Here is a 23,028-nt window from a genome sequence, read left to right as displayed (position 1 = left end):
AAATTAACAGGAAAGTTACGAGAAAATCTTCATATTGTCACTGTGTTATAAACAAACACTTTGGAAAACATCCCAGTTCAGGTGTGTTGAAGAACAGATTCAGTCTTCCATCATTTCAGGGAGCATTTTGATTTTAAACACTGCTGCAGTCTCTTGTGTCAGGTTTTAAAATCTGAGTGTTTGAATTCCAGAATAACAGACCAAGTGAACAACCACTGGTGGAATCACAGACTCACAGAATCTCCTGAGCTGGAAGGAACCCTCCGGGATCATCCAGTCCAACCCCTGCCCTGCAGAGACACCCCAACAATCCCACCTTGTGCATCCCTGGAGTGGTGTCCAAACACTCCTGGAGCTCTGGGCAGGAAAATCCTTGTTGTTTTTGTATTGCATGGAAGATTACCTGCACAGGTCTGTGGGAAGCTAGGTTCTCAGTGCTGCTGCACTATTTGCTTTGGTCAATATTTAGAGGAATGATTGATAAATACTCTGTTTTCTGAACCACTTCTGTTATGAATCCTCCAAGATGCACAGAAAAAAAATGTCATTAACAGGAGTCTGGCTATTTAGTCAAGTAAGGTCAGAGTCTGAATTTCTGTGCTAGGTTTCCAGCCCTTAGAGCCAGTTTTTGCTGTCAGTGTCTTGCAGGAGAACAGTTATTTGCAGGCAGAAGTGAGGCCAGGCTGAAATATGGCCTGATCATCCTGAACTGCTTTATGCCAAAAAGTCAATCTTTCTCAGCAGGGACTGTCACTGCAAGATAAAACATTGCCCCAAGGTCACTGCAGTTGGAATTCCCATCACAGGGTTTTCATACCTGCCTTCAGATGTGTCTTGTGAGTACTTGTTCCAGAGAAACAGAGAGATTGCATCTGGCTGGGAAGGTGGGAGATCTCCACGGCAGGGGCAGCGCAGGGCTGGGGCGTGGGGGGCTCAGAGCCCTCTGGAAAGGGGAGACTTATTTGAACTCCAAAATAAAGGCTCTGATTCTTGTAATGCACGTGCCTTGAGTAGTAACTTTATAAATGTAAAGAGGTTATTTTCAAAAATAATCACTTTAGCTGGAGTGTTTCCTCTGCAAGAGTTTCATGTGTTGATGAAAGGAGCTTCAGCTCATGAAAGTGGGCAGGGACTAAACCCCCCAGAGTCTTGAATGCCTCTTAAAGCCAGTCTGTATTTTATTTATTGGTACTAACCTTTGTAAAGCCACACTGTTGATTTATAGGGAACCATCCTTTTAATTTCAACTGAATACAACGTTTTAAGGCACCAACCCCCCCAATTTTGAGCAGAAGGGGAAGAAAAAATTAGGACGAGGATAATTCAAAGATTTTTTTTTTTTTTTAAGCTACCATTCTTATTAATCACTCATGCTAGGTTAAAGAAAGATGAAAATAAAAAAAACCTGCTGGACCATACATGGTCTACCAAAGGAGGAGGAGGCAAAGCCCAAAGCAGGCAGGGGATGGGTTCTGGTCTGCGTTTTTCCAGGCTGTGAGTTATGGCCTCTATAGAGACATGAGGAGTAATGTTTGCTGTGGCACATAATTGGCAAGGTGCGCTGTGTTTTCCATCTTTATATTTTCCCAATCATATTTCAGCTCATGTCACTGCAGATAACTCCCTCTCTGACCCTTTGGCTTTAAATAGCAGAAAATACAACCCATGTTTTCCAGTGAGATAAACAAAGATTCGTCTTTTTTTTATTTCACAGCTTAGTCAATTTATGAGGGAGACTGATAGGGCGGGACAGGCTGTTTAGAAACACCCTTAGATCCCAAACTGCCGAGCACCTACTGACTTCCTGCAAGTAAATCCATGCTGTATTTTGCAGGCTTAGACTTTGTTTCCCGAGCAACATCAAGGTATTGCACTTCTTTTAAAATCTAAGTTCCCATTTCTAACACATGTGAATGAAGTTTTTACAAAGTTTTCAAATTTAAAGATTAAACTTAAAACCAAATGAAGTTGGCTAAATTAAGACCAGAATGCAGACCAGTCTGTGCAGCTGATAGGCTGATCAGCCCAAACCCAGTGAAGCAAACATTCATATCCAGAATCAGAGGTGTGCACGTGAGTGTTTGCAGATTTAAGGCTGCAAGGTGGGCATGGGTTGTGTATAACTGTGCTCAGTGTTAGGAGAGCAGCTGGCCTGGTCATGTCTGCATTTGCACCCACCTGTGATCCTCTCAGTGCTTCCCCTTGGGACATCTGGCACCCCATGGTTGACTGTGCAAGGCTCAGAGACAAAGGGACAGACAGCCTGGGCAGATGTGCAGGGCCTGCAGACAGGACTCCAGAGCTTTGGAGGAGGATTTGCATCAGCAGATGGAGCTGAAGAAATTTTGGAAGCCATCAGTGCCAAGCTCTCTGCCATCAGAGCAAACGGAGCTGCAATGTGCTGCGTACCTCACTGAAGGCCAGAAAAACACGGGAAAAGCAGGCAGATATTTCTGTCCAGGGCTTGAAGAGAAGCCCCCATGGTCACACAGCACTGAGGCACTTGCTGGGGCTGGGGACAGCCCCGGGTGAGGGGCTGAGCCAGGCAGATGTCAGTGCCCACGCCCGGCTGCCAGACCCAGAGCTGGGGGTGGCACTGGCCAGGCTCAGGGGGTGCCTCCCCTGCCCTCCAGGCTCAGGGGGTTCCTCCCCTGCCCTCCAGGCTCAGGGGGTGCCTCCCCTGCCCTCCAGGCTCAGGGGGTGCCTCTCCTGCCCTTCAGCCCCAGCACAGCTGCACTGACCCCCAGCATCCCCCGTGGTGCTGCAGCGCTGCTCTGGAACCGCCGCCGTGGCTGGAACCCGGCCGGTCACCGGCCTTGTGAATGGCCACAGCAACCTCTGACCACTGCCAGATCCTTCTCTGGAGTTCCCAGTGCTTGGAGTTGAGCTCTGGAGTGTTTACCACGGTTTGGTTGAGATAAGGAGAAGAATGTGTGATCTGGGAGCTGAAAAGATGGCTTGCAATCCTTGTACATGTCCAGGGCAGGCTGCACGGGGCTTGGAGTGCCCTGGAGTGGTGGAAATGTCCCTGCCTGTGGCAGGGGTGGAGTGAGAGGAGCTTTAAGGTCCCTTCCAGCCCAAACCACTTGGGATGCCATGGTGCTATGGCAGGTGACTCTCCGCCTTTGTCTAACTTCTGTAGGAGCAGCTGCCTGGCCATACCTTGGTAAAGCCGTGTTTCCCCCTGAGATCCTCCAGGAATTTCAACTCTCTGCTGAAATCCGAAGTAGAGGAGTGGAATTTCTACTGAAAAGTGGCAGGAACACCCCGTGCTCAGGTTATCCTGTTTGGTCACAAACCCCTGGGACCTCGAGCACTGTCACAGAAGAGACTCAGACTGGCCTGAGCTTCCCTCCCTTGCTGACATTTCTGTGAGCCACACCAGGGTAACGAGACCTAAAAAAGTGAATCATTTTTGGCAAACAGGAACAGTTTGATGCAGACATGACAAACCCACATCACTTTATCACCACTGCACAAGGGCCAAGGCACTTCCTACCTGGGTCAATTCTTCCAGGCACTTGCTTTGTTTACCTTGTAATCTCCTAAATTTGAGTTTTTAAAAGCTGCTAAGGTTTTCCCCCGAATAAGACAAACTTATAAAACAATTTAGGTAATGTAATTTATGATCAAGCTTGACTCTGGCTTCTGACTCTGCTTGTACAAACTAATTTTATATTTTCTACATTGAGTTTTTCTCCCCTCTAAAAAGCAAAAGAGCTGCTCAGCCTTTACAATGCTGAGTGTGTCAGATCAAAGTGATCTCCCAGCGGTTTTTATTCTAGATCTTGAAAATGACTTGTGCTGGAACAAAAATAATCCAATCAAAATCGAAGGGAAACAAGAACCACACATAAATTCAACTCAAAAATATTTTTGTGACAATGTCCCATTTGCTGCTTCGTGGAACAGAAACCTGGTGTGATGCATTGGTCCCCTCTGAGAGATGAAGTGGGATTTCTAATTGTACACTGTTTATCAGTGCCTTTTTTGTAGCGTTGTGCTTAAAAGATTGAGGGTATTGATGGGTGTAAACTGGAGGAGGAGCTCAACTCCAAACACACCTGAAGCCTGGGATTTCTCCTCCACATTCGGATTTTCATAAAAAGCCAAGAGTTCTAGAAAGCTTCATCTGCAACTTCCACAGCCAAAAGGATTCAGCATTTTATGATTTTTCTTTTTTTTTTTGAGTAAGGAGAAACAAGGAATCCTGTGAGGAAGTCTGATAATAGACTATAAGTTCCTTAATAAATGCAGCATGTAGCAGCATTGGGGAATATTGCCTGTGCTGATAGAGGGCACGAAGTTTACTATTAACAGATTGTGATAATGTCATCTTGTTTTCCATTTTACTTCCTCGACATAAGGAAGTGAACATTTATCATTGAAAGCGACAAGTAGAGAAATCCAGATCGTATTACATGAAAGGGATGTAGCCAAGGCTGAAGTGCTTGTAAGGTTTCTTTCCCAAGTGATTATTTTTTTGTGAAATGCAATAAACAGCAGAAATGGGCTTGTTTCATGGGTAACAAGCACTTGCCAGCAGCTGAGGTCTGCCAGGACTCCACTGGTGGGCAGTTGGAGAAGGGAAGCAGATCTTCCCATCTGCACTCCCCTGATTAAGAGCCTGATTCTGATCCTACTGATGCAAGGGTGCATTTGGTCATTGCAGAAATAACAGTAGGGGCAAGTTCTTGGTTTGGGAGATCCAAAAATTTTTAAAGACCTGTTTGACATACACGGGCAACCTCTGCAAAGCTCCTCAGGCTGTGAAGGTCCCTCTCTCAGCTGAACTGGTTCCAAAAGTCTCACAGATCCTGTAGGGTCCCACGTGGTGGGAAATCCAGGCACCAGGAATGCAACAAACTTCAAAAAGAGAAATTAAATCTTAGATTTACAGTGAGAAGCCCCTCCCTCCAGAGACAGAAGCCTGTCATTATGGCCTTATTGCACAAAGTATTATTGGCCTAACCTCTGTCTCACAGCCCTCTGGTGAGGCTGTTACTTCACCATGCTCTGGTCACGGTGCCTAAAACAGGATTTTTTCTTCATTTTATGAGAAATTTTGAAATTAAACCCAAGACTTATTTCATTGAGTCAGCATGGATGTCAGTGTTGAAAACTTTTTGACACCTACAGTGTGAAAGAAACATCCCAGTTCAGTTAAAATGTTTTCAGAACAAGAGTCCAATGGGAAGCGGTTGTCCTGTAAAAATACCTTTTAGTGTAGAATTAAATTTCTAAATAAAATCCTATTTCTGACCTGAATTTTAAAAAAGTTGAGTGTGTGGGCATTTTAACAAATTGACCCCCAAGCCCACCTATTTTGTTTTCCTTCCTTTATTTTTGAGCTCGAGCATTTGCCCCCCTTTTGCTACAAGAAGCTTAGTTTGCCTGCTTCTAACACCATCTAATAATACAGAGATGGAGCTGCCTGAACAACGCTCGATCTCCTCCTGCCTCGTGGAGAGCTCTTGCTTTAGAGACGAGCACCCACCACAACCAATACTCAGAAGAGCAGGGACCTGCTTGTGCCTGCAGGTTTGCAGCACTCCTGAGAGCAAGCCGGGGCTGTTTGCCCGCAGGAGCTGCCCGTCCCCGTGTCCTGTGCCCGCTGGCTCCTGCCCGCTGCTGGTGGCCCCGTCCCTGTGTCCTGTGCCCCGCTGGGCTCCTGCCCGCTGCTGATGGCCCCGTCCCTGTGTCCTGTGCCCCGCTGGGCTCCTGCCCGCTGCTGATGGCCCCGTCCCTGTGTCCTGTGCCCCGCTGGGCTCCTGCCCGCTGCTGGTGGCCCCGTCCCCGTGTCCTGTGCCCCGCTGGGCTCCTGCCCGCTGCTGTGGCCCCGTCCCAGTGTCCGTGCCCCGATGGAGCTCCTGCCGCTGCTGATGGCCCCGTCCCTGTGTCCTGTGCCCCGCTGGGCTCCTGCCCGCTGCGGTGGCCCCGTCCCTGTGTCCTGTGCCCCGCTGGGCTCCTGCCCGCTGCTGGTGGCCCCGTCCCTGTGTCCTGTGCCCCGCTGGGCTCCTGCCCGCTGCTGATGGCCCCGTCCCTGTGTCCTGTGCCCCGCTGGGCTCCTGCCCGCTGCTGATGGCCCCGTCCCTGTGTCCTGTGCCCCGCTGGGCTCCTGCCCGCTGCTGATGGCCTCGTCCCTGTGTCCTGTGCCCCGCTGGGCTCCTGCCCGCTGCTGATGGCCTCGTCCCTGTGTCCTGTGCCCCGCTGGGCTCCTGCCCGCTGCTGATGGCCTCGTCCCTGTGTCCTGTGCCCCGCTGGGCTCCTGCCCGCTGCTGATGGCCCCTTTTGCCTTCCAGGGAGCCGCGAGGCCGCCTTCACCTACGCCATCATCGCGGCCGGCGTGGCTCATGCCATCACGGCCGCCTGCACGCAGGGCAACCTGAGCGACTGCGGCTGCGACAAGGAGAAGCAGGGCCAGTACCACAAGGAGGAGGGATGGAAATGGGGCGGCTGCTCCGCCGACATCCGCTACGGCATCGGCTTCGCCAAGGTCTTCGTGGACGCCCGGGAGATCAAGCAGAACGCCAGGACGCTCATGAACCTGCACAACAACGAGGCCGGGAGGAAGGTGAGTGTCCCGAGTCCCGAATCCCGAGTCCCGTGTCCCGTGTCCCGTGTCCCGTGTCCCGTGTCCCGTGTCCCGTGTCCCGTGTCCATCCCGGGGCTGGGGTGGGGTTTGGTGCCCCGCAGTGCGGGAGAACCGTGGGGCTTCCGTGCTGGCATCATTCGCAGCACGCAAGTAGGCACCTCGGCAGGTTGTTGGACCATCTGCTCGTCAAACGTTTGTCTAAATGTTAGTCTTTGCAGCTATAAAAAAGAAAAAAAAAAAAAAACAAAAAACCCAACAACAACAAAAAAACCCCAACCATTTTATCTGGGAAGTCAAACGGTACTTCTGGTAAAAAGCTGCCTGCTACTGTGTGGGTGAGCGGGAGTCTCGTCAGGTTCAGACATGAACGTCTCACTCAGCTGAAAAGGGATCATTTTCAACCCCACTGTTCAAACCTCAGCCTTTGTGTGAGCGCTACCGCTGCTAGGAGGAAAAGCCTTCAGCAAAGACCCCAGGCTGAGTCCCTGTCGCACCGTGGTTACACTGTGGCACGGATTTGGGGTTAGCACAGCAGGATTCCCGCCCCATCCCATCCTTTGGGACTGAAAGCAGCAGCTCTGGGGAAGGCAGGAATCCAGCAGCTCGCACACACAGGTTTCCTGGGATCCTGGGCACTGAACGCCCCGGGTTTGCTGCCTTGGCCGTGTTTCTGATCGCCAGTGGAGCTGGTGCGGGCACAAGACCCAGCCTGGTGTGACCTGCGCTCCTCAGATCCCTGTGGGGCAGGCATTCCCAGGCGTTCCCAGGGCAGTCCATCAGTGCTGTGGCTCCGATTCCAGCAGCTGGAATAGCCAGGGGGTGTCGGTGTGCTCCTCACAGAGCCGGGCACAGCCCAGCAGAGCTCTCCCTGCGCGAGTTTGGCTGATCCCATCTCCCAGGGATGTGAATCCTCTGCTTCCCCAGCTCTCCTTTTACCAGCTCTCCTTTTACCTGATGGCAGCGTTATGTGAGTGTGACTTAGAGCCAGATGGGAGGAGGAAGTTGGGAACAGCAGTTAATTTGTGGATGCTACTTTCGTTGTGGTAATTACCTGTAGGCTCTGAGACATCTCCAGTTACGCTGGAGCCAGGCAGATTGTATTGAAGAAAAGCCATTTCCACCCCAAACAAAAGCCTAACCCTTCTTTAATTGAATGCTACTGTAGAGGTTTTATAGGTGAGATTATGGGTTTTACTCTGTGTAGCATCCCAAATGCCTGTGTCTGGCTCTCTGGTGCTAAAACTTGTACTTCAACACTGGCAAAATTAACCCCAAATTCTGAGAATAACTCAAGGATTGAGCATTAATATTTGCTACGCAAATGATCTGAGATCTTTATTACTTAGCTTCTGGTAGCATGAAGGCACATCCTGAAAAGCTTGGTGAAACACCAACGCCCACTGCCTGCTCTGCTGTACAAGCAGAGATCTAGCGAAACAAAAAATAGCAGAGGAGTTTCACCTCTGTGGGAAAGCTACTTCCTTGAGAGGTCTGCTTGTATTTGATGGGTGCTGGCAGTAAAAGATTCCCAGGAAATGACACACCAGCCTACACCAGACTGCAAAACATAGCTGGAAACTGCCTACTGGCTGGAAATTTTTCCCCAATGCAAAGCTCAAAAATACAGCCAAGTAGAAAAGTTGCGGGTTTTGCCTCAGTTATCCCCCGGGTGTGGACCTTGGGCAGAGGAGGTCATTGGTCCTGGAGCAGACTGTGGGAAGGCCAGCTCCAGGAGCCTCCCCAGCCTCCCCGTGAGGCTCCTTGTGTTTCTCACCTTTCTGTGCACAATTTGCTGTCCTGAAAGCTCGTGCCTGGAAGGTTCAGCTCTCCACATTGTTATCTGGGAGAGCAGCGGTTTGTGCTATCTCTGGCCATCTGCCATTTCTCCAGCAGGCTCAGGAACTGTTCTGATCTAGAGATATTTCTGCGCTTCTTCCTGCATCCCTCACAGAGCAAAATTACCGATCTTTGTTCGAACAAATCTCTGTTTGAAATCTTCAGGGGAGAGAAGGAGCAACAGGACTGAGGAGAGGCTTGTTACTCCACTGCCCTGTAGAGAATGAATAAATGATGGTTTTGCTAGACAGATTTCTTTCAGGCTTTGCTCCTGTGTGAAAGATCACAGTATTTAAAGACAATTGGCAGGGGAGGCCATTACAGGTATTTGGCACGCCAGGACTCTCACAACCTGACTCTTCCACAACAAAGACAGCCTTGTTGTGAGGTGGAACTCTCCATTTTGGAGCAGTATGGATCTTATCAGCCTCCACACAATCTATTCATGGTGCTTTCCTCTGGGCTACAAATTCTTTCTTGTTTTACTCGCCCATGGCTAGGTTTTGATGATATTTATGCACTTAGGAGACAGACTGGCACCTACCAGGCTTCCAAAAATAAATCAATTCTTATTGATTTCTTACCATCACCTGTAGGCACTGCTGTGCTGTTCAGAAGTGAGTTGCCTCTACTTCTTTTGTCTTGCAATGTGAAACTGTGCTGTGCCCACTCACCTGGTGCTCACCTCTGGAAAGGTCCCTCCTCAGGGTGACACCTGCTGCAGCTGGTTCAGGATGCACTCTAGGAAAGCACAGATCCATCAACATTGGGTTGTCTTCTTGAGAACCACTGCTAGAATCATCCATTCCGTCTTGGTGATTGAGAATGGTCTGCTGGGTTTACTGGGAAGACTGGGCGTAGAGGGGACTGTGCAGTATGACCCAACAGAGAACCTGCAGGAAAAGCCTAATCCAGGATTTATGAAGACCTCAGTTCAAGACTTTCCACCCTCTCACAGTCCTGTTTTACCCAGGCAATATCCATCTGCTCCCTGCGGTGCCAGCAGCAGCCTCGGAACATCCTGAACACACAGCAGGGGTACAGTTATCCAGGGATTGGGCACAGTTATCCAGGGAATGGGCACAGTTATCCAGGGAATGGGTACAGTTATCCAGGGAATGGGCACAGCCCCAGGGCTGCCAGAGCTCCAGGAGCCTTTGGACAATGCTCTCAGGGATGCACAGGGTGGGATTGTCGGGGTGTCTGTTCAGGGTCAGGAGCTGGACTGGATGATCCCTGAGGGTCCCTTCCAGCTCAGGATATTCTGATTCTATAATCTGTCAGCTGTTTCTGGAAATGAGACAACTGAGGGTGTCAAATGTGGAGGATTTCAAAGGTCACAGGTGGAGAACATCCATGTTCCTTCCCTTACCAGCCTGGGTAGTGCAGTGCTTGGCCAACCCCCCGTGCACACCCAGGACGCCGCGAGGAGCAGCCCCTGGGAGCAGCGCGGGGGACACGACCCATCCCAGCTGCTCCCACAGCCCAAATACAGCCGGGGTGCCTGTGGGCAGCTTCCCTCCCTGCTGAAGGACGGGGCTCTGCCTCTGTTCCTGTCTCTGTCTGGGTGACAAACCAGCAGCGCTCAGTTCTGTAGCACAGCTCGCCGGTCCTCGGGCTGCGTGGAAGGGCCGGGGCAGAGTTCTGAGCAGGGGTCACACACACCCCACGAAACTGGCCCCGAGCAGCCCGAGAGCCTCACCTCATTTGTCAAACCTACTGGAGAGCAGCGATTTCTGACCTCCAGAAGCAGAGTTTAGGGTGTCTTTCCTCTTTGAATTAGTGTTTCCTGAAGTGCTGATTCACTGCAGGAAGGAGCAAGCAGTACAGTGAGAACAGGAGGAGGAATTCATAACAGCTGGGTCAGAAAAGGGAGATAAAGCTTCAATTAATTTAAAGGCATAATGCTTATTTGCCCTGCAAACTTCCATGTGAGGGGGTATAATTGCAAGACTGAATTGTCTGTTAGCAAATTTGTCTTCTCAAATATAAAGTTGATTAAATTACTGCCAGTAACACAATAATGTATGTCTGAGAGATATTTATGCTCCAGGAAATAAAAAATGTTATTTTCCAGGTTATCCTGCCTAAAAAATAGCAAAGTAGATACTTAAAGGCTCTACACATTTTGGCTGTAAACAATTTCATTCTGACTGCATGCAAGGTACATGACCAGACTGCTCTCTCCTCTCTTTTTCTCTGTGACATTGAAATTCCACGAATGGCATCTTGCATCAGCGTTACATCATATTAAGTATAATGCAATATTATGAGTCATTGTTATAAATCATGGGCACAGGCTGCATTAGAAGGCTTTTGCAATTCAAGAGCACATCAAGGTGGATTTTTATTCAGCATTTCTCTCCGGAGGAACATGTAGGGGCACTAACTTTGCAATGTCTCCCCATCCTCTGAATCAGGAGCATTTCAGATTTCCTCTTCAGCTCTGAGGCTCTCAGGGGATGTGCAGGATGTGCCTGACAGAGCTGCTGCAAACAGCAAGCAAAGCTGTGAGCACCCAGGAGGCGCTTCTGAAATGGATCATGCAGGGACCATAATAGACTGAGGTGTTTAATGCTTCACCCTGTAAAAAACTGCAGCAATGCTGAAGAGACACACAAAGCACAGAGCTCAGGGGCTCTCCCAAGCTGTCCTGGAAAGCCCTCACTTGTGTCACTCTTTACTTGCTGCTTCTCTGACCTCGGGGGGACATTGCTGCCATGAGACTTTCCTGAACGTTCTCCTCTTCTTGCGTAGTGGGCAATCACCACTGCAGATCCAGTTACCTTTATCCAAGGCAAGCCAGTGCTGAGCCTCTGCCTTCTCTCCAGGCACTCCAGCCCCAAGGCCTGGCACCCCAGCTGTACTTCAGTGCCATTAGAAAAGGAGCCTTAAATGCCACAAAGTCTTTCCTGGCACTTCATGCGCTGGCTGGGGCAGCAGGATTCCAGAAAGGCCAAGCACTGAGTTTGGAGTAAATCCAGTTCACTGAATGGGAAAGCTCCCACTGAGGCTGGTGGGACCACAGGGCACGGCTGAGTGCTTCCAAAAATCCCATCCAACTCCATCCCAAGGCTGTGCTGGGCAGTTTCCGAGGTGTGAAAAGAAACACACATCCCTTGCACCCTTACAGCATTTTGTTTGTGTTTGAAAGGATCAAAGCACTATTTATGGCCTTCCTACTTTTTTAGATAATAGTCTTAAAGCAGGTCCAAGCTTGACAGACAAGTTCTGCATCTTCTCAACAGCCCAGGGTAAAGATAAAGGGAGCATTAATGTTGGTCTAAATTATGAGAGGGAATTGGACTCCACAAGAACTGTAATCCACAAGAATGAATTTTCATTCCACTTGTCCTCCACTTTCAGCTAATCAGAAATGGTGATACATGGTCCTACTTGTATTTTGGCTTTCAACTCCCTCCTATATCTCATGTGGTTGAAAACTGAATTCCTGATTTACGCTGGAGATTAGGGGATGATAAATGCTATCACTTACCTGCAGTTGCAGTTTTAGAGGATTCTGGCATTCTGAGCAAAACATGCATTTCATGTATGTGATTACTGGAGCTGACAGTCTGTCATGCTGCTGACAGGGAGAGCAGGGACTGAGGGCCAGGCTCTCTTCATAAATAACAAAGATCTCAAATTCCAAATTTAATATCGTGCACCTCTTACAACTGCAGTAATCAGATGCTTGCTCTGATGATTAATTTGCTCAGCAAAGCCCCTGGCTGGGTCACAGGTTTCCGGACAATTCCTGATTTAATTTGGCCTTTCTCTCGGACAGTTAGCAGCGCTTCCCATGGGTAACACACTGTCATTCCGTGCTCAGAGGGGAGCATCAGCGAGACAAAAATCAGAGCTGTGCAGATTGTTCAGTTCTCCCAGGGTTTCAGCACCTTTGGAGCCTTGTAGAGCTTGTGGTGTCTCTCCTGTTAGAGAACAAAATAAACCTTACTGATTTGAAGCAAATGCAGCTTTCATGGAGCACAATCACCCCCCAGCAGATTCCTGCTGTGTTTGGGTGTTGGAAAACTTATCCCAGTCTTGGAACAAAAAACCTGAGGGATTGGAACAAGATGAGCTTTAAGGTCCCTTCCAACCATTCTGTGACTTTATGAAAAGTTGCAGAAAGAAAGCAGCAACCTGTTAACCTTTACTGTGACCTATGAGCTTGGCTGTCTCGCTTGTATTGTTTTTATTAACCTGTGCTCTTTGATGTTTTGTTGAGAAATTTAATAAGAATCCAAGATTTTTGGGCTTCATACCTAAATTTTGGCCTAAGTTGTTGAAAAATTTTCAGAAACAGCTGTTGAGCACTGTTCTGCTTCTTCCAGATGACATTTGTCACACTACAAATTTAGGTTTCCAATCCCAAGACTGATTTCCTTGCCTATTATTGGGATCTTCCATACCCACACTTCAGCAAAACTCAAAGAAGACTGGTATTGGGCAAGTCAGCAGGAAACTAATGGCTAGGCCAGTTCACTGAGAGCACTTTTAATGCAGAAAGAGGCCGTGTTGATGCATGAAGTGTGCACCACATTCTGGTGGAGATCTCACACCGTGCAGCCTCATTCATTACACCTCTGGCAAATTAAACCCAAGTCTCGGATGTGGGGCTGGGTCTGTGTTCCATGCTGTGTCAGCAGGGGCAGAAACTGGAATCCTCTGCAGTTACAGCCCAGACCTCTCGAGCCTGAGCTGAAAGTATCTCCAGGAACGTTTCCAAGTGCCTTGCAATGATGAGTCAGGAACATGAACTCAGTTACCTGAGCTCAGCCTGTAACTCAGCACAGGTTTTGGTAAAACTGAAAGGTAAACCAAGGCTTGGTTCAAACCTCGTCATTAACACATGGTGGCAGAGAACTCTGAAATCATGAAGCCCTGAATGCTCACCAAGAGCAATAATTGCTGGCACATGCTGTACAAATGGAACAGACTTTTGCTTTAATGGAAAGAGTTTCCAGGTATTTTGAAGTAAACAATTAAAAAATCAATGAACGAAGAACAACCTTTTAGTCCAAGGATGCAGACAAAGTCTGTTGGTACTGCAGGATGCAGAACTGAGCTATGAAAGGATAGAAAGGTTTCAGGGAACTGCGGGGAGGATGCTTGGCTCTCATGTCCAGTTAGTTCCAGAAAACGCTGGGATTAACTTGAATTAGTGCTGCTTATTGAAATCAGCCTGAGCCTTCTGGTACTGACAGTGAGCTGCACCTAAAGGGTGTCCCTGGGCCAAGCAGCAGGAAGGTCATGGCGTGGATTCTAACCCAGCTCTGAGCCAGCATCCACCCTGGTGCTCCATCCAGGTTCCTGTGAGAGTGCACTGGGGGAATGAGCCTTGCCCAAAGCATTCCAGACCTTGTGCCAAATACGGGGCCACCCACAATTGAGGGGGAACCACGCACCCTCTGACAGAGCTGCTCCCACAGGAGATGTTAACTGAGCCACAGCACATGCTGCTATCTCTGGGGGTATAAATCCTGCAGCTGTTGAACAAGTAACTATTGAGAGGGCACAATAGCCTGTCAATAAAGAAGTTCAATAAGCAGTCAAGAGAATGTGTCCACAAAAACTTGGATTAAGTCTTCACAGAAGTTTCTTCAAAATGTCTACACTTTGTCATATTTAGCTGAAGTTACTTTGAAATTTCCGGTGGGAAATGAGAAGGCAGAAGGGAGCCAGACACCAAGTGAGTGCTTAGGCTTTGCTTTCCCAGGGAATCAGCCTGAGGTGTCTGCCTTGTCATACTTAGAGCAAATTTAGACTGAAAGGTGTAGTCAAAGTCTAAAATATTTTCTAGAAAATTGTAGATTTAAACAGCTATGCTAAGGAATACCTTAGCATTAACACATATGTTTAATTTGATCCAACGGACTTTTGCTTTATATTAAGGTACCCCTTAATGATAGATTTATAAAATTGATATCAGATTAATACACTAAAGGTGCACCACAGACGTGTAGTTTCTTTCGCTGATGGGTTCATGTACTGGTGAAACTGGTGTTTAGCTCTGTTACTGGCATCCTATGCCCTTCTGAACTGAAGACCTGGAGCAATAGTTTAACCCTTTGTTACAAACACCCATCTCAAAATGAAGACTCACTTGTGCATGGCTTATAAAGAGGAACTGTCAACGGCATTGCTGGCTGCTGCTGCTGAGCTCGTGTACAAGTGGTGAGCAGGGAGATCTGCTCAGGAAAAGCAACAGCCCTGTGTGGTGAGAGGGTGAGCTGACCCAGGGGAGCCACATCCATCCACACAGTAAACGCCAAGAGCGAACTCTGTGAGCACATGATTGCTTTGTAAGACAAAAACTATTCAACTACTGCTTAAAATGACAGAATCACAGAATCACAGGATGGTCGGGGTTGGAAAGGACCTTAAAGCCCACCCAGTCCCACCCTGCCAGGGGCAGGGACACCTTCCACTATCCCAGGTTGCTCCAAGCCCCGTTCAGCCTGGTCTTGGACACTTCCAGGGATGGGGCAGCCATAGCTGCTCTGGGCACCCTGTGCTTAGACTGCACTGGGCATTACACATAAATTTAGGAAATTCCACTTTCTTCTGCATAGAAGCAAATTTTCATTGAGAACAGGCCAGAAGATCCTTGTTAAAATTCTTGGCCTGGGTCTGGGTGTGCTGCTCTTGGCAGCTGTGGGGCTGCAGAGAGAGGCTCTGCTGGTAGGATCTTATCTCTGATAAGTGGGAGCTATTTGAAAACATGGAAGTGTGGATCTATTGTCCCACTGCAACTGGAGGGGGAAAACACTTTTGTATTAAACTTAATTGGAAAGTCATCCTCGTGGAATAACTATTCTCACAAGAATATTGCAATTAACACCAAAATCATGTTACTTTATGATAACGTGAATATTTTGAATTGTAAACACAAAATGTGTGGAAGTCTGTTCACAATACACACTCTGTCATCATGATCCAGCTTCTGCCTTACAAAACTGACATAGTGGCACAGTGATTAACTGGAGAGCAATGAGAAATTTCTCTTAAACTGGCAAGAATGGCTCTCACTTCCCTGAGCAGCTGTTGCTTGATGTGCCAGCCTGGTGAGATCCCACCCAGGGTACAACCACCCTTGGCAATGGGCTTGGAGCCTCTGCCACAGCCCAGGTCATGTTTTCCCTGGGAAACAGAGGGGCTGGGAGTGGGAAGGGAATGGGAGTGGCTGTGAGGTAGCTCAGGTGCTCTTCCCAGCTCAGTAAATGGCAGGTGGGCAAAGCAGGCCGTGGGTGCATCCCCAGTGTCATTTACTGAGTTGGGACCAGTGTCAGGACTGAAGTGTCTCTCTGTACCAAATATGAGCATACCTCCTGCTTCTTTCTAGACCAAAGGAGTCAATCAAGAAGCTGAGCTAAGAGACATTGTGTTTTTATAAAGGCAGTACTGGAAAATTGACGTAGAATTACTTTGACATTACCTAAAAAGGTCGATAGAATTGAAAAACATCCCTTTTCAACTGAAACTATTGTCTTGGAGAACTAAAATCTATAGATATTTTTCAGCATGATGAATAATGTCCTGTGCAGTATTATCTGCTGGGTACCTAAGGGTTAACTCTCACAGTTTGGTATGCAACTAAATGAACTATAATTAACTGTGTGTGGCTATTGGTTGGAAATGTTTGGAAGCAATATGAAGTGATAATATTCTGCAGCTCATGCTCCTGCCAGTACCTGGCTTTATTAGTTTAGCACGAGAGGTGTTTCCTGATTAGTTGTCTGGAACCAGCGAGGCTGCTCTCTTGGTTTCCATCACTCTTTGGAAACTTTTCTCTCGACAGCTGAAGCATTTGTCAAAATGCTCTACCTGGTGGCCCCCAGCTCTTTATACACAGTTCCTCACTGCCAGCACCACCTCACAGGAGAGCTTCCCCTCCAGTGGGGAGAGTCCCACGGAAGGTGAAGCTCAGTGGGAATGAGTCAGGCCTGGGTCATTCCTCTCCGTGTGCATCCGCTGTGACGAGGACAAATTCCAGTTGCGTCATTTCTTGTTTTCCCTGCATCTTTTTTGTGTGAAGAATGACTCAGGCTCCATGACAAATTCCAAAGTGAGGGGCAGCAGTGACGTCCTTGTCTGAATAACCCCAAGATTTAACTCATTGTGTTCCCAAACTGAGGAGCATAATCAAATCAAGTTCCTCTTATTGGGAGTGTTTCCTGTTTCTTCAGAAACATCACGCTAAAATGCAAACTGTTAGCACCATTACCTTCCTAGTGACATCTTCATTCAGATGCCCAGAGAATGGATGAAGATCACTCTCCCAAGATCAGAACTTAAACCAGACACTCTGGACAGAGGATGCTGGAAGGATTGTGTTGACTTTGAAGACGTCAAGGTCAGCAGACATTGTTCAGTTTGGATTTCATTGACTTCACTGTTCTGATCCATGCATTGACTGCAGGGATGAGCTTGTAGGGTGAAGCAGGGATTAAGGAAAAGGATGTTTTTAACAATGGACAATCATGACATTTTTAATATGTAGCAAAATGCCACACAGATCATTATGTTAGAGAGTCCTGATTGGAAGTATCAGTACCTTGGAGTGATTTTTAATTGGTGACCAGAATGTAAGGAAGGTAGCTATGGCCTAAGAAGAAATGTTACGTGGGTAGCATGTCAAAAGGCAGAAAAATTGCTGTCTCATTTTCTTTCTGAACTGTCTTAGTGTCAGTGAACACCAGGCTGTTTCTTCATTTCCAAAACTCCTCAATCATCATCTTTTATTCACTTCTGGCATGAACATTCTATCCAGTATCTTTTTGGAAAGGAAGAAATGTACTGTGGAAAACTTATGCAGTGATAGGGAGGTAAGCTAGATAATATAACCAACAACTCTATCTGTAATTCTGTACCACCTCCCCCATTCCCAGCCCATTGCAGCTTCATCCTACAAAGTGCCCAGGTAGGCCAGACAACATGACTGTTCAGTATTTCACAAGCTAAAATCCATCATGTCCACAGTGTCAGTTTTGCTTGGACAGCAGCAAATGACAATCCTAGACAAATTTTCCCTTAATCTCACAATCCCATTTCAGTAACGGGCTAGGAAATCACATTTTCATTTAAATATGGAATATAAAATCACGTGTTGAATGTCTTTCAGACAATTCAGCTATATTCTAATAGTAACAAGTGAAAGCACATTAAAAGAAACCAGATTTTTTCAGAACTACTTTTTCCAAGTTCCTTTTTATGACAGACCTTTAAACTTCCTACATGATGACACTTACTTGGCACTGCATTGATCCAGTCTAATCTAGGTGATAATGTGTCTCACAAGAGTTATTTTTCAAAAACAAGTAGTTTATCAAACCCATTGACAGTTATGTTTTCAAATTATTTCCATTTTTCCCTGTTAAAATATTTGCCTTGCTTTTAAATAGAAAACCCCACAGAACCAAAAGGCAAGTGGTGTTGTAGGCAGCTGTGCCCAGAAGCCATCACAGCAGTGACCCCTCAATAAGCTGCCAAGCCACCTTTCAAGCAGTGAGCCTTTGCCATCAGCAGCTGAGGAAGCTCAAAGTGCCCCACCAGGACCCCCCATTTCCCAGCCTCTTCCAGCAGAGAGTGGGGAAATGCTGCTCTCAGTCTCTTTCCTGGTGTAAAACTTACCTAAGCCTCAGTTTGGATGTTTGTAGTTGAGAAAAGCTTCACTAGCAGGACTTCCTTTCAGGGGGTGTGTGAGGAGGTTTTGCACTGGACGTGACTCAGAAAGCTCTGTCACAGCCACGGGAAACTCAGCCTGAGGCTGCGGCTGCAGCTCGGGAGTTCATGGCTTTGATTTGAGTTTTGATGACCAAAGAGAGATGAGAGGGCAGGTCCCTTCTGTCTGGGGAGAACGGGAATGTGTTCAGGAGAGAGGTGAGAAGGTGAGGGGTACCAGGGTCCTGCAGCTGTTATCAGATACGGTGGGAAGGGGAGAGGGTGAGGGAGGAGAGGAGAGAGCACCTGGGGAGACCTGGGCAGGAGGGCCTGACCCCACCGGGCAGAGGGGATTTCAGGGGTGTCACTCCTCTCAAACACCTACAGATGGTGAGCTGTCAACATCAGGGGCAGCCACATCATGCCCACTGTCTCTGCAGGCAGGATCCTGATGGAGATAAATAAAAACTTCAGAGCCTCATTTGACTTTCATAAAGCTTGATTAGAGCAGCAGAGCACTCAGAGAGAACTGCTGAGCACTGGGCAAGCTCAGAGCCCGAGCCACATTCATGGAACCCACTTGCACAGTTACTTTTGGGAAACCAAGAGTGTTTGGGTAGATTATCCCAGGAGCAGCTACGGTGGCAGATAACGTGTTCTCCTGGGAGGAACCCTCAGTGACAGAAAGATGAGGAAGAACTCGAATTGTCGGGAATAATTTCTTTGTGGAAGCGGTTGTTAAACATTGGCAGGAGCTGCCCAGGGAGGTTTGGGGTCTCTGTCCCTGGAGGTGTCCGAGGACACCCTGGAGGTGGCACTCAGTGCTCTGGGCTGGTGACAAGGTGGGGATTGGGCCCAGCTTGGACTCAATGGTCTGGGAGGGCTTTTCCCCCCTAAATGTTTCTGTGGCTCTGAGGTATTATGACACCTTGTTTCATTTCACAGAGCAGTTCCTACAGATGAAAAAAGGCAAGGGCCAGGACTTATGGTTTGAGGAGAGCATTAATTAGGTCATGTGAGAATCCATCTCATTAAATCTCACCTTTTGAAACCAGTTATGTCCTTTTTGTCCCAAGTTCAGCTATTCTTCAAAAATAACAGCTATAAAAGCATTCTGTGAAATTTATTTTCTGGACCCCGAAGTGGTGATAAATTGATTTAGTGTACAGCAAGTCATGGAGGTTATCAGAAGTATAAGAAAAATATGCAGGAGAAAATATTTTTTGCTGCATTCCTCTCTGCTTTTACTGGCCTTGCTCTTGCTCATTTGCTATTCTGCTCACTGTTAGTGACTGAAGGGCACCAGCTCTGTGATTTAAACAACACAACTTGCCCAGGGAAAGAGGAGAACATCTCGCTCTGTTTGCACGTGCTGGCAGCAGGGCGTGAGCACTGAGAGCATGCAGAAAGTCTAACTAACACTTGTTCTTTACTTGTTTGACATACTGTGGAAACAGAAGCTGCATTTCCAAAATAATTGCTGCATATGATCAATTTTTCATTATGGTGGAGTAAAGGGCAGCTAATGTTCCAGGCAGAAAGTACAAAAATAAATATGAAACTCTATGTAAGGGCATATAAGAAATGAAAGGAACCTCCTGCTTTGGGTGGCATGGAGAAAAGTCACAAATAGGACACAAAAGGTTGAACTTATGAGAGTATAAAATTTCTGAAGTCTTCATTTTTGAGGGTATCATGCCTTCAAATCTGGAAGAAGTTTTTCTGCTCTTTAAAACGGGATATCCCTTCATGAAGGTAGATGCTGGTGCCAGGAAATCCCACCCAGCTGTGGTGTTTGCAGCAGGGTGGCGTTTATCAGAATGCTCCTGGCTCTCTTCATAATCAGTCCTCAGAGCAGCATGTTGCCTGATTTTCCTGAGACACCTTTCCTTTTTCCAAGGAAAGTGCAAAGGTGGTTTGATTGATGTAGGTCACGTGCTGTGGTGATTCCCCACTCGTTTTTTTATTTAAAACACAAAAATTCCTGTAACAAGAAAAATGGTTCAGCCTGCCTGGGGTAGGAGGATTTCTGGGGCAGTCACAGCTCATGGTGCTCAGGAGCAAAGTTGTTTGATACTGACTTCAGATATTCTTTTGAACAGATTTGCTTATCAAAAACATGAGGAAAAAAATTCTTTTGGCTGTGCTTAATAAGATCTTCACGAGATGTTCAAGCGAGGTATCAAAGCCTGTCTGGATGAGTCACTCAGTGTGGGACACAATCGTTTCCAAGCTCATCCCAGTCAGTTTGCCAGAGGGTATCAGTGCAAAATGTGCTCTACAGAGCACACTCGACAGCAGCTCTGTGTGTATAGATGGTGGCCATCCACTGATGGGAATATTTTCCATCCTTTCTGCTTAAGTACGCCTCTGCTAATTTTAAACTTGCATTTGGGTGGTTTTTATGCAGTTTTTTACATTTCTTAAAGATTCCATAGGATTTGTCTCTGGCAGTAGGGTTTCCTTTTTTGTGCTGTCTCCTGTTCTTTTTTTTCCAATCAAAAAGCACCAAGTATTGCTTGTACTTCCCTCACACTTCAGAGCTTTGGTGCTGGAACAGTCCTGCAAGTTACCTAAGCAGTAGCATCCTTTTGAGATTGATCTCAAACTTGGATAAAACAGGTGGCAGAGATATTTCCTAGTAACTTTAAGAGACATACTCCTTTTGCTGTCTGTCCAGTCAGTGCTACACATCCACCCAGTGCTCTTTTCCATTTCTGGTCTCACTCTACACCTCTCTGCCAGTTGCTCTACACATGACTTGGTTCTCAAGTTATTTTGTGGAAAGACTAAATAAGACATGGCTTTATTCTAGTAGCTTAAAAACATTATTTTCATTCAATGAATCCTTTTCAATAGAAAGACAAATGCATCTCAACATTATTCCCGAAGTTTGAAGAGCTTTGTCTTATTTAAGGAGCTGCCATTTCCTCTGTAATAATAAAAAGCACAAACCCTCACCTTCCACCAGCTGAAAGGGCCACCTGTCCGTGGCCCTCCCCAGCCCAGAGGAACGTTGTGGCCTCTCTCCAAACCCTGCGTTGTTCTTCTGTGGTGAAAATCCCACTCGTTTTGTCAATAGTTGTGCTCTCCTTGACCTTTAGTGAAGGTGTGTGTGCAGACATTTGCGGGAGACAGGCATTTCCTGACCCAGGTGATCTGATGTCAGGCAAAATTAGGCAAGATCGTGGCCCTGCTGGGACAGGAGTCAGAGTCTGTGTCTCACTAATTACCTGGGCTCACATGCAGGCTGGGGCCGGGGTTATTTTGGCTGCAGCAGTGGAGGGTCCCTGGCCCCAGGCCCTGTGGGGCTGGCCGTGCGTTGATCCCATTTCCATGGGAATCCTGTTGGGGGTGGGATGATTTCCAGATTTCAGTGTAGGTCCTTCAGCACAGCTTTGGCATCGAGGGCTGCAGAGCTCTGGTGGCTGAGCCAGGGCTGGGCAGTCCCTGACCCCACGGGCATGGAAATGTGGGATCCTTTGGGAACTCAGCTGGTTTGGGTGCTGGGAACCCAGGACATAGCACTGAGCAACTCAGGGGCAGACCCTGAGCTGAGAAAAGCCTGCCTGGGTGTGAGCAGTGTTTCTGAGCACGCCAGGCACAGAACCAGCTCTCCATGTGCCCCCACAGCAGGGTGGGACCCCCCAGGACCCCTGGCTGAGGCAGCTCCAGGACCACAGCAGGACCACGGAGCTGGAGCCAGCCCCTGCAGCTCCCAGGCTGCAGCTGCCACCCTCACATGGCCAACCCTACAGATTCCCTGCAGAACTAAAGGGGGAGAGAAAACTTGTTGTGCTCCTAATGGCAGTGCCCAAAGGTGCTGCATCTGCAGATAACATCAGCAGGGAGAGCCAGCCCGAGCTCTCCCCACACAAACTATTTCCCAGAGGCAAATGGCAAAGGGAGAGAGAGGGAGAAACAAGTACTGACAGTTTGCTGTAGGAGCTCAAAGAAAAAGTGGACAAAGCTAAAAGAACTCCAGCTCTTTGTCTGCGTTTAATCCAGTTCAGAGCATTCACTGGTGCATACAGATTTACTTCCCATGGCTTATGGAGCTGGATATAGTCATTTGGTAAGAAATAGGGGATCTGGGATTTAAATTTTGTGCCCTCCAGGCTCTTACATTTTAGGAAAAGTCAGTCTGTAACGTACCTAAAGTTTTAATCTAGTGTAAAAAGTATGAGTTGCTGGATAATCCCTTCAAAGAAACAAATCCTGATATAAAAGGTGAAGAAGGGTTTCTGGTTTTATCACAGACCAAGTTTTAAAGGGAAGGGTGCTGCTTTTGGCTCATGGAAACCAAGGAAAAGACTGTGGCCTGCTGTCCCTACCCAGAGAATCCCATATGACAGGCACTGATTCATCAGAGGGTACTGGAATAATACGATAGTGTTAAAATACCACCATGCACATATTTCAGTGTGAAACAAATAATCCAAGCACCCGCTATCAGAGCACACTAAAGCTATCAAATCACCGTGGCAGGGCTTGCTTTTGCTGAGGACAGACAGTTCCAGTTCCACGTAGCCCATTTTCTGCAGGCTCTGGAGTCAATTCGTCGCTTGCTGCATTTGCAGAAGACGGCCCTGAGAGCCCAGCGAGGAGGATGGATTTGTGGGCAAGAGCAGAAGCAACAGAAGGGGTTGTGAGGCACAGGTGGAGAGGCTGGGTCAGAGGGGGCAGACCTGGAGGGGAAAGCTCAGCGGCGGAGTGCAGGGACCTAAATGAGGCAGATGTGCCAGAGGGATTCCAGCAGGGAGGACTGGAACCCCTGGCACCTCTGACAAGTGCAGAAGGAAAGGGAGAGGTAGCCAGCAAACCTTAGGAAAGTACAGAAACAATAAATGGAAAAGAGAACAATGAAGTAGCACTTTCTCATCCCTCTGCTCCTTCCCGTCCCCCTCCAAGTGTTTTTGGACCTCTGGGAA

At 47.7% G+C, this 23,028-nt stretch overlaps 1 protein-coding gene across 1 annotated transcript in view; it reads left to right on the top strand.

Moving 5' to 3' along the window:
- WNT7A (Wnt family member 7A) overlaps window positions 1–23,028 on the top strand; it is a 36,544-nt gene that overhangs the window by 6,670 nt on the left and 6,846 nt on the right. The window contains exon 3 of the mRNA XM_032120936.1: window positions 6,303–6,574. Within this exon, the coding sequence (XP_031976827.1) occupies window positions 6,303–6,574 (272 nt within the window). The remainder of the gene's footprint in view (window positions 1–6,302; window positions 6,575–23,028) is intronic.

Source organism: Corvus moneduloides, chromosome 11, assembly GCF_009650955.1.
Source record: "Corvus moneduloides isolate bCorMon1 chromosome 11, bCorMon1.pri, whole genome shotgun sequence".
Lineage (NCBI taxonomy): Eukaryota > Metazoa > Chordata > Aves > Passeriformes > Corvidae > Corvus > Corvus moneduloides.
This window is presented reverse-complemented; position numbering and strand designations above follow the sequence as displayed.